Raw genomic sequence first — 12,322 nt, 5'->3', positions numbered from 1 at the left:
TTCGTAAGTGTAAGAATGTATAAATGAGTGTGTCAAGTATGTGAACCGAGTGTGTGTGTGTGTGTCAGCACAAATATCTGGCTGACTTCAGGACCACACAGTCAGAATCAGACCTGCTCTTTAAACAAAGCAAAGGAGACTCTCTCTGACTGACAGACTGTCAGCACCACACACACACACACACACACACACACACACACACACACACACCCCTTCCTGATCCACATGTGGTGTCTGTTGTGTTTCGCTGTGCCAGAGTGCTGATGGTTTTGGATCATCCGCTCTCACTTACAATCAAAGAATGACTAATGCTCCTGCAATAAACCACACTGGCATGTGTGCACTTTTGTGTATGAGTTTCCCAGATTTCAAGCAACTTTTACTATTTAATCAGAGATGTTTGCTGAAGCAGTTAGCACGAGCCAAAAACTATCATCCTAAAAACTCTAGAAAACCAAGCTTTTCTCTACGGTCAATTAATCCTCAATGATTTGGGGAAATCCTCGAAAACCTCTGTATACGGCTGTCATCAGCTCCTTTAACACCCGCCATTACCTTTTATTCACATGACCATTGGAGCACAGGTGTGTCATGTGAGAAGGATGAGTTTGTTACAAGCTTGTTGGTACAGATTAAACTTGCATAAAAGCCTTTTTGGCCTTTTGCCACGGAGTATGGGAAATAGAGAGAAAGAGGTGGAAATGGGAAATATTGCATAACCCACACCAGCATCACAGCTCCACTAGACCATGGATCTGCCCCTAGATGGGCATAAAAGTTTTGAAGAGAATTTAAAAAAAAAATCTACATTTAAATTCTAACCAATATTAAAGAAAAAACACACCATCAACAGCATTGTGGCATAATATTTTTGATTTAATACTTTTTGGTTAATTTTTGGGTGGGTTCTTTTAATATTAACTGTCTTTTTTCTTGTCTTTAAACGTGAGCGTTAGAGCCCTCTTGAGCTCAACATCTTAATGGAGTATTATCTAGCACCGTCCCACTGACCTGTGTATGTACGTATGTGTGTTAGCATGTGATCCTTCACTCTAAAAGCTTTATTGTTGATTCTCCTTACAGATACCGTCTTTGGAAACGGAAAGACACCAGACTATCTCCTCTTAGGCAACATGGTTTATACAGTAAGTGCATTTGGGCCCTCAGATCCTCACAAAGCACCTCTGTCTCCTGCCCGTCGCCTGACACTTTGTCCCGGTTGTCCTGCTGTGAAATGTTCCTTCTGTGCTGAGTCTGGCTGCACTGAGGATTTTCACTCCCTTTTTGCCAACTTTTTATGCACACTGTTTGGAAGTTCCTGTCAACCGACTGTCTCTCATTAGGTCTTAGGTCTTTATAATCTAATCTGTTTCTGTGTATATGCAAACTCAGATAAGAACCTGTCTCTCTCTCTCTCTCTCACAGTTTGTTGTGATCACGGTGTGTCTGAAGGCTGGGCTGGAGACGTCGTCCTGGACCATGGTGAGCGTTTGGATGACTCTTTCCATCCCTCTCTCTCTTTTCTGTCCCATTTCACTGTGTCCTCCCATTTCCTTTCACTTCATTGTCCATCTATCAGTAGAAACACGCTCCTCCACCCCTTCTCACTCCTCTCACTCACCCTTTTCTTCTGCCGCTGATGTCATGGAAAAGTTCAGAGAATTCAAGGATGATGTCATGTTGCATCACTAATAAAAGCATTTATTCAGATATGCAATTATAATGCAGTGCTGAAATTGTATTACTATTAGATATTGTATTACTGTTATTACAGTGCTTGCAAGGCAAAAACTCAGCATAAAATGTAATCAAAAGCAATGATGTCATCGTAATGCAGTATTTGCATGCATTTTCATGCATCTTTTTTAACCAAATGTAGTTGCATTTACAATCTGACCACATGCATATAAAAAAAATGTGCAAATGCGAAAAGGTCTTTTTCACTGCAATGTATTTTGCAAGTGTAATTTTCACAACATCACATGATGTTTGTGTGGTTTTGGAACAGTCACATGTGGTACCAATGTTTCACATGTGCAAATTTCAAGCCTCAAATGCTTGATGATCGTGTGATTTAAACAAAAACACATGGGAGTAACATGCTCCCATATGTGCACACTTGTGATTTAGCATGTGTTCATGTAAAATTCATGTGTGTTAAAGGTTTTTGTTATGTATGTTACTCGTCTAAAATTATAATGCATCACTCAGATGAGGTTTTGTACTGTCTGAGTGTCAGGCATTATCATCAGCAGAATGACGTCTCTCCTCAAATCACTGTGTTTTCTCTAATCTTTTCTGACTTCTAGTTCAGCCACATTGCCATCTGGGGCAGCATTGGATTGTGGGTAGTCTTCTTTGGCATCTACTCCTCCCTGTGGCCTCTGATTCCTCTTGCCCCGGATATGTCAGGAGAGGTAAGACCGTACAGTACAGTACAAGCGACAACAAAAACTCTACAAACCTACTCTTAAAAATTCATCTAAGAAAGAATGCTGATAAAATGTATAAAGGTTTCCCCAAAAATATGACTTATCACTACTCTGTTTTCAAAATTGATAAAAAGAAATGTTTCTTGAGGACCAAATCAGCATATTAGAAGGATTGTGAGACACTGTAGACTGGAGTAATGATGCTGAAAATTCATCTTTGCCATCACAGGAATAAATTGCATATTAACAAATATTCTAATATATAATAAATAGTTTTAATTTGATACATTAATACTGTAACAATATTTTACAATATTTTTACTGTGGTTTTGCTCAAATAAATGCAGCCTTAAAAAAAAAAAGACTTCAAACTTTTGAACGGAAGTGGGTGTTTATTAATGTCCCCTTTTTATGTTAGCGCTTTCTTCTCTCAATAATAAAGCATTAGAAAAGCATCTGATACGGCACTCCAGTAGTCACGTCACGTTTATTTATATATCTCTTTATACAATAGATAGCTTAAAATCAGAAGTACAACTTCATTTTCTACTGTAAAGCAGCTCTTCATGTGTGTTCATGTTTTCACTCACGGACATCTGACTGAACAGGCCAAACGAGACTTTTCACGTGAAAGAATGCGGAGCTTCCACGCACACCGACCTATTATGTAATCGTCATGGACCAATGGTAGTACAAAGGTGTTTAGCAGCCAGAGCAAACATTTCCGGAAATTTTGCTTTGCCAAGCTGTTTCGAACTCTTAAAACTAACTCCAAACGAACTTCATTTCAGCCTGATTTTGTTCGAAATTACGTCACATCTGTTCGTTCTTCGATTTCACTTAAAGTATATCAGGGCCTTTAGTAAGTTTTAGCTCATTTTTGGGATGCATTTACAGCATATTTGTCAAAACAAATACTGCAAGTTAAGAAACAGACACACATTTTAACATTTATCCTGCTAATCTCAATACCTTAAATCTAACAAATAAATCTGTATTGATGTTTTGTATTGCTTTTAAGTATTATAGTAAATTAATTATAATTTGACTAAGTCATTTGGATTTATTTTGCATTTATTTTATGAACAACTTTTTTTCTTTGCTCTTTCTTTTTTTAATGTATTTTATTACCCACACACACACACCACACACACGCATACACACACACACACACACACACACACACACACACACACACACACACACTAGGGCTGTAGTACTCGAGTCCGGTCTTGGACTCGAGTCCGGACTCGAGACCGTTTTTCTATGGTCTCGGACTTGTCTCGGACTCGCTGTAATTCGGACTCGGACTTGTCTCGGTCTCGGCCACTGGTCTTGCCAAATATGGCTTTAGGTCTCGACCGAGTCCAGGTGTCTTTATAATGTTCCCAGTAAGCACACATACGTCGCCGCGATATTAAAACAAAATATTATTGGAGGGAAAGTGAAACACTGGCCAATGGCCACCTAATAACTAGCGATGGGCATTTCGGCTCTTTTTCGTGAGCCGGCTCGTTTGACTCAGCTCACTGAAAAGAGCCGGCTGTTTTGACTCGCAAACGGCTCTTTAAAAAATAAATGTTTAAATAAACTCGCCTAAAGTCCACCGCTAGTGCAACGTGAATATTCACATTTTTAATTGTCCATAACAAACCGAAAACTTGCCTGCTTGCCTTGCACATCTAGATGATCTAATTAATGGGCAAAGTTTTCCGACTTTTTTCTTACCTTCTTTTTCTTACCAACCGCCACCCACCCGAATTTAATTAAAATATTATTTTTCGTCTCGTCATTCGTCCGATCCGCAGTTTATCCGCATCTCTAGTGTGTGTGTGTGTGTGTGTGTGTGTGTGTGTGTGTGTGTGTGTGTGTGTGTTGGCTCGACCCTCCCTCATGCAGTTTAACTGGTTGACATTGCGTGTATTGACAGGCTGATCATACAGTCGAAACGAATGTGTGTGCTCCTTTAGGCTTATAGGCTTATTAGGCTATAATCTTCTTTTTTTTTTTTTTTGTTCTTTGAATTAGTCAATTGACTCGGTCTTGACTCGGACTCGAACCTTTTTGGACTCGGTCTTGACTTGGACTCGACTAGTCCCGGTCTTGGACTTGTCTTGGACTCGACAAAGGTGGTCTTGACTACAGCCCTAACACACACACACACCTTTTTAATAATTTTTAATTAAAAAAATATGTTTTTATAAATATAGCTAAGCTAAAAAAAACACACACACAGCCCATCCTCACCCCTGGGGCTCTTGGATGTGTCAGGTGATTTAAAACACGCACAGACCACCCTCTCTCTGGCCTGGGGCTCTACACTATCTGTGTCATAATCTGAGCATTAAGAGTTTGTGTGTGTTCATTAGGGTGAGCAGGGGGCTGGAAACTCTACACCTCCGTCAGGCCTCGGGGCACCACAGGTCTCGGCTCTTTTCTCACCTCATAATCTCCTAATGGGGTCTAATAAGCCCTATTTGTGTCACCTGTCTTCACAGTGCACTATGAAAACATCAACATCTGCTTGTGCGAGAATTCCAGTCCTGGATTCCAGACAGAACACTTATGTGTTTATAATAGTTTTGTATGTTTTTGGTTTATTTTTGTTATTTATTTATACACAATCTGGACACTCTGTTTTAGCACACGTTGTTGCCGTTGTCTACGTCCTCTCAAAAGCAAATGTTTTTTATCCCAGCATCTGGCTTTGTGAAACAGTAGCCTCTCCCTCTCACATGTGTCCTGCACACCCGTCCTGAATAGCCAGTCAAGTGGGCTCTTTTATCAGCTCTTTTCCTCTACATGTAGGGTAGTAGAGTAGATCAGACCCCAGAGGCTCAGGGTAACTCAATGCCGAGGGGAACCATAGCAACAGCACTACACCAGAGCACGGGGGACACCTGAGAGAGGGCGCACCTGAACACACCTGAACTCTGGGCCACCTCACAGCCATCTCTGACTGCTGCCACAGCTCCCTGAAGGGCTGAAGAGAAAGACTAAGAAATAGAAAAATGAATAAACGACATGCCACACTGTTAAACCTATTTAGCTGAATTGTCACTAAAAAATCACACATTATTTGGACATGTACCAAAGGTATTTTTTTGAAGTGCCTTGGAGTAGCATAAAAATACCATAGTATATGAATCAAGTATTATGGTATACTAGTATCGTTAAAAAATTTGGGGGCAATAGGATTTTTTTAAATGTTCTTGAAAGAAGTTTCTTATGCTCACCAAGGCTGCATTTATTTGACCAAAAATACAAAAGACATTAATATTGTGAAATACATTTTTACAGTTTAACATACCTGTTTTCTATTTGAATTGTATTTTTATCCATACAGTAATTTATTACTGTGATGCAAAGCTGATTTTTCAGCATCATTACTCCAGTCTTCAGTGTCACATGATCCTTCAGAAATCAATATAATATGCAAATTTTGTGCTCAAGAGACATTTATTTTTATTATTATCAGTGTAGAAAATAGTTATGCTGTTAAATATTTTTGTGGAAACTGATAAAAAAAAAATCTGGATTCTTTGATGAATGACTAAAAGTTCAGAAAAATATTATTTATTTGGAAAAAACATTGTAACAATATAAATGTGTCTATTGTCACTTCCTTCCACATCCTTGCTGAATTAATGTATTTTATTTATTTTACCAGTACCATCAGAGTACCATTGTAGTTCTTTTTTGGATAGGAAACTGACAATTAAATATAGAAACTAATTTTAATTTGGCTGGCTAAAACTGTAAATCATTTTTAAATGTATGTATTTTTATTAAAATTGTATCGTCAAATGGTTTGGAGTACTGAGAAATGCAAAGTATGCATATTTAAGTAGCGCTTACTCGAGCAATTAACCATTTTAAAAAAATGACTATTTAGTTTTAGGACCTGCATTGTCTAAATGTGGATCACATGATAGCATACTAAAAAAAAATGATTTTTTTTATTGGTAGTTTCCCAAAAATGTGACAATAAAGTTAACCTGGGGTTTGTACTGTTATTAGAGAATCAAACCACAGACCTTCGAGATGGTCTGAACTGCTCTGAAACTTCTTTTTGTGCCGCCCAGAGACCGAGACAAACCATGAAAGTGTGGGACATGTTTTTTGCACCGTTCATGACATCATTGGCAGCATCTCATGTGTCCGGGCTGCACTCTGTAGTCGGTTTAGTAAAATCGAGTTGCTGTACATCTTCAAATAATGAATGTTAACAATATACTTGTGATCTAATACTCTGCCACAGTAGTTCAGACAGTCTTATCACACCATGTCCCACTCAAGTCAACTTAAGATACTGTGCTCGACATCAAGAGCCTACCGATTAACCAACTATCACCTCCCTGCCATTACAAAGCTCTCCTCATTTCACACACCTGTTAAAAACACACACGTTCAGCCAGCCATGCCATGAATGCACTTCTGAACAGACGCGCATAACATCCTGCGTCCAAAGGCGTGTAGGATTTAGATAACACTCGAAAGAAAGTCGCAGCGGATAAAAAAAAAAAAAGAAAAACCTACAACGATGCATAAAAAATCTTTAGATGTCAGAGACGCGATGTAACTGGTAGATGTAGCTGCATTGAAGGTGTTCTGTGGTGCATTCCTCTCCTTTCTTCCATTGAATGCAGCAGACAGGTCTGTTTTATTCAAGTGCACCTGGTATCTGTGTGAGACAGGCCATTCATCTTGTTCCACTCTCTTTGATGTACGAGATTTCACTCTCCCTATCAGCAGATAAAACTTGCTGCTCTTGTTACACTGCTTACTGGAAACTGTGTGTATGTGTGTGTGAGCCCATCTGCTCTTTTTCAAACTTTTTAACCTGGTTAACCCTATGTTTTGGGGACCAAATGTCCAGTAGTTTTTGACCTTGTGGGGAAATGTTTTGCTCCCAATGAGTAAAACAACTTATAAATCATACAGAATTATGTTTTTTTTGTTTTGTTTTTTTATAAAAAAGTCAGAAAGTTTTCTGTGATGGGTAGCTTTAGGGTCAGGGGATAGAATATACAGGTTGTACAGTAAAAAAATCTCCGTAAAACATGGAAACCCAACGTGTGTGTGTGTGTGTGTGTGTGTGTGTGTGCGCTGTGAATAAATGGTTTTCCCCCAACCGAGTGACTAATTTTCGACACACTCTGAGCGCATGCCAATGTTCGTTTATTTGAGTTCTTTGTATTTTTTGTATTTATTTTTTTTATTTCCTGGATATTAGGGCGTGTTTTCCATACTGGACTCTCAAAGACCTTGTGATGTAAATACTTCCATCCCTTATGCTTTGAGATGACAGCAGCCAAGAATTGGTGTATTTGCAGGCCCTATTGGAATTAGATATCTCTTTCTTGCTTTTCTTCTCCCTCTTTTTCTCTTTTTCTCTCTCTCTCTCTTTCAAATACCACAAACATTTAGATGGGAATCCAGCCGTGTATTTCACCATCTGGTCCATTGGGACTTTGCTCTACACATTCAAAACCACAAACCGTCCAGAGGAACATTGATAGAACATTTGTTTATATACACAAGTTGACATTAGACTTTTTGACTGACTTGGCTTATATTAAAAGCATTTTTGAATTAATTGCAAGTGGAATATTTAGTTTTTGGGAGAAAAGGCAAAAGCATTTTGTATTCTTCTTGCACATGACTTTGTGTGTGTGAACGTGGATAAAGTCGGCTTGGCTCAGGCGTTAGTATTTAGTCCCTAAAGCCAAAGGGCCAGGCTGAGGGTGAATGACCATGTCTGAATTGTTCTCATCTCATATTTACCATCACAATGGGTGGTATTAACATTCTTGGGCCAACATTATCACTGGCAGGCATGAGCAGCCAAACTCTGCTGTTTCACAGCACCACTGATTAGTGCATCCAGGCATAGTTAATCCATCCCGTCAATCACCAGAGGAAGTCACCACGTGGGACTGAATGATAAACAGCCAGATTCAGTTCCCCTGTTTTAAGCGCTAATAGAATCTGTCAACGTTTGCTTTCAGGTTTTGAAAGACCTGATTGAAGATTTTAAATGGTCTGTTTGTGTGTACTTCTGACAGAGCAATTGAATGAAGGTTTGTGTACATGTCAACTTATTTACAGTGTGTGCTTATGAGTTTGTTTTTGTCTGATTCCCATTTAGCAACAGTTTTTGTCCAAGTTGTATTTACAATATGGCCAAATCCAACAGGGTAACATGATCATCTAATCCCATTCAGTGGTACCTTTGGCTGTAGTCAAAACCCTTCAAATAGCACACATGCCAGCTTTGGAGAACACATTCAGTGATTGCTTTTGGCAAATGATGGGAGCCTGTGTGTGCATATTTTTGCACAATTGAGCATTTGCATACTTAATATTTTACATGGATATTGTTTTTAAGGTTAAAGAGGGGAGTCCTGCTGGAATAAACTTAAGCTTAAGTTTTTAACTGTGTTTTGAAGCACTGGATTTGTTGCTGGTCCTAGATGGTTTACCAGCTTGGACCAGCTAAAAGCAAAGTCCTACCAATTTAAGCTGTTTTTTTTTTTTTTTAACATAGTGGCTTGCTAATGGCCAGATAGAAAGTAGATGTAACACAGTTACCAGCTTAAACTGGGTTTTTCCAACAGCGAAGTTGCATGATGTGTGTATGTTTGTTTGAGAATGTGTCCGGCAGACACAGTGGGAGTCAATGTCCTGTCAAAATAGTCGATGCGGATACCCTTGACTGCCAGTCGAGACTAGGCCACTGCGGTTTATTATTCTGACCTAAAAATACACCTACGGCCTGGCCTGCACGCTCCCAAAGCCTGCTGGATTTTTTTGTATTTGTTCCAGAATTGATTCTATTTGTTCCATAGAAATTGTTGAAAAAAACACACTGCATGAAAATGTTTCAAAGTTCACTTTATCATTTTAAATTGTACAGTTAGTGGTATAATTATTCCATTTATTGATTTTTAGGAGTATTTATAACACACAACTTAACAGGAAAACATTAATGAAGTTTGACCTTTTACTTACATAGGTAATAATTCCCACTGTTGGTTTTGTTCATACTTAATGTATTTGAGCCCTTCAGATCTTGTCTGTTTGTTCGATGCATTGGCCTCCAATGAAAATGATTAAACTGCTATTATCAAAGAGAAAATTACATGTTACCTCTGGGACTGTTGGATTTCAGCACGACATGAATATCTTTTCACCCGTGCACAATTTTCTTTAATTCCTCTTGGCAACACAGAACACTTGTTTCATTCAGGGTCAAAGATGACATTAGTAGGGTGGAGGAAGCCATTTTGATTTCCAGTCATTTGAGATTTCCTGCCTCCCTGATGTTTTGTTAGACATCAAAGTCTATTTTCCTGTAATAGTGAGTAGATTAGCTAATTTGGGAACACCTGAAACTTTGGTAGATTGCTGCAGGCAGGTGTGCCTCTCGGCTTTGTGCTGGGGCCTTTACTGGTTTAGATTACAGGAAGATGATTTGTCTTGGAGCGCCGAGTTTAGACAAGTGGCGCAACCACGTATGTAGAATAGCATTGCAAGGGGGTGGATCGGTGCTCTTTGACATTTAATGACAGGTATTTTCAACACAGCTGGGCCAAAGCAAACAGGATAAGCGCAAACGACTGCATCTCACACCCCACTAGCCTACGCCAGAATATCCCTGTCTTTGTGAATCAGACCCTGTGGAACCACAGAGAACTCTCTCTCTCTCTCTCTCTCTCTCCCTCTCCCTCTCTCTCTCTCTCTCTCTCCCTCTCTCTCTCTCTCTCTCTCTCTCTCTCCAATTTCCTTGCTCCCTCACTGGCTTTCACACTGTTCAGTTTGGATGTTTCTGTTAAGATGTTTTACAATGTAAAGACACACTGTCCTCAAACTGTTTTAATTATCGGAGAGATTGATGTCTTTGAAGACCTTAATATCATTACCTCACTGATTGTCTCGGTATCACCCAGCCTAAGACTGATAAATCTCTTCGCTGCTTGTTTATTTAATTCATGGGTATATTTTGGCAGATGAGTGTTCTGATACTGCCTTGCTTTTTGGCTCTGGTTTAGGATTCATTTGTTTTGGTTGTGGAAATTTTTGAGATAACGAGTTTATTCTGTTCCAATTTGGAATTTTCTGGAAATGTATCCTGCTCCAGCTATGAACTGATTCAAGTAATGAAGACTTATGTGTCTGAGTTTTGCACTTAGTACCATGCAGTGCTTTCTAAGACTTATGATGGTAACATCCGGTAATCTTGAATGCGATAACAGATAGTGCTGTCTATGCATACCTGAGTTCATCCATTTTTTTTTTTTAATATGACACAAATAAGGGCCTGCAAAAAAAAAAAAGTCCTAACCACTTATTCTCAGCCCAGGTTAAAATAGTTTAGCAGAAACATTAGGCACTTTGAACTATTTGTGTTGGTATCTATGCAGTGATTTCAGTGTATTTCTTTAGATTTATTTTCATATGTGTTTCATATTGTCACACACACATAGGGGAGAATGAAGTTAAGATGTATTTTTTTTTTATACTAAAATGCTTAATTATATATAGGATCTCTGCTATCAGCTTAAATTTGAAAGAAAGCTAATAATAACGTATGGTTATATGATATAATACTATAAATATGCTTTGAAAAAAAAAATTCTTCAGGATTCTTTGAACAGCTATGTTTGAGAGATAAATCTTTGTAAAATTATTTTAAAAAGTTCTTGCTGAATAAAAGTATTAATTAAAAAAAAAAAAAATTGCTGCCCCCAAACTGTTTATTTGATTTTATATCGGTTTACTTTGACATGCAAAAAATGTTTTTCTGTCAGTCACACACAGCTGTGTATGATGAGCCCTTTTTAGAAATATGGTGACATCTTACTCCACTGCCTCCCATGTATCATATGAAGCAAAGGCATTCTGACAGGTCAGGTCATCATTTGGGAGCAGGGTTTTAGAAAGGTGATCTGGGTAGTACCATTAGCAGTTAACAGTTGAGATCAGTACTCTAGCTGACTGCCATTCTCATCTGCCTCCTATTCCTCCTTTCTTGTCTGTCTGGCTTCCCATCTGTCACACATACATTTTTTAAGTGTACCAGGATGACTTCACATTCCAACACCCCTTAACTAGATTACATCTAATAAGTTTTGGTCAGATTGGTGGTTGAAAGCTGAGCTCTTAGTACTGATGTTGTGAGAGTCCAGCTAAATGGTTGTAAGTTTACAAATCAGTCACAGATTCTGTCTGTTCGTGCTCTTTCTCATGTGTGTGTGTGTGTGTGTGTGTGTGTGTGTGTGTGTGTGTGTTTTCCAGGCGGACATGATGTTCAGTTCAGGAGTGTTCTGGATGGGTCTGATCTTTATTCCCATCACCTCTCTGGTATTTGATGTGGCCTACAAAGTGTGAGTTGAGTTTCTTCAGTGCCAGCCATGCAACCCTTAACTTCCTATATGGTCACCAGAGGTTGTTATTAAGAAGACCAGCATTTTTTTCTCATGTATAAAAAGTTAAAAGCATTGATGGATTATTTAAAATGCTTACTATTCATGCTTAGTATCAACTGGCAGGCTGCAAGTCTTTTCTCATAAGGGTTGCAAACAGTAGACAAAAATGAGTGCAATTACTAAAATGAAATGGTAAACTAGAAGAAATTGTTGGCTCCAAATTAATAAAAAAAATCATTTTGCTTCATGTGCATAGAGCCAAAAAAGTCATTGCAAACAAACAAAAAAATTGCTATCTGCACACTGAATTCAGTCCAGACTTTAAAAAAAATGTCTAGCAATTTTTGCATTTTGCAATTAAAAGCTAGCCAAGCACAAGCAGACGTTCTTCAAAATATATATTTTGAAAAGGGATTTGCTTTTAGGTCAAATGGGAGATGTTTGGTGATAGTCTGACGC

The 12,322-nt window shown here is 38.6% G+C and overlaps 1 protein-coding gene across 4 annotated transcripts in view; it reads left to right on the top strand.

Annotated features, from left to right (window-relative positions):
• The window catches only part of atp8a1 (ATPase phospholipid transporting 8A1), a 134,271-nt gene that overhangs the window by 115,534 nt on the left and 6,415 nt on the right, over positions 1-12,322 (top strand). For all 4 annotated transcript variants that reach the window (XM_084429881.1, XM_084429879.1, XM_084429880.1 and 1 more), the window contains 4 exons: positions 1,084-1,145; positions 1,426-1,482; positions 2,310-2,417; positions 11,733-11,821. In XM_084429881.1, the coding sequence (XP_084286007.1) occupies positions 1,084-1,145; positions 1,426-1,482; positions 2,310-2,417; positions 11,733-11,821 (316 nt within the window). The remainder of the gene's footprint in view (positions 1-1,083; positions 1,146-1,425; positions 1,483-2,309; positions 2,418-11,732; positions 11,822-12,322) is intronic.

The sequence above is a fragment of the Rutilus rutilus genome, assembly GCF_951802725.1.
Source record: "Rutilus rutilus genome assembly, chromosome: 14".
Lineage (NCBI taxonomy): Eukaryota > Metazoa > Chordata > Actinopteri > Cypriniformes > Leuciscidae > Rutilus > Rutilus rutilus.
The sequence above is the reverse complement of the archived record's forward strand: the minus strand, read 5'-3'. Positions and strand labels throughout refer to the sequence as shown.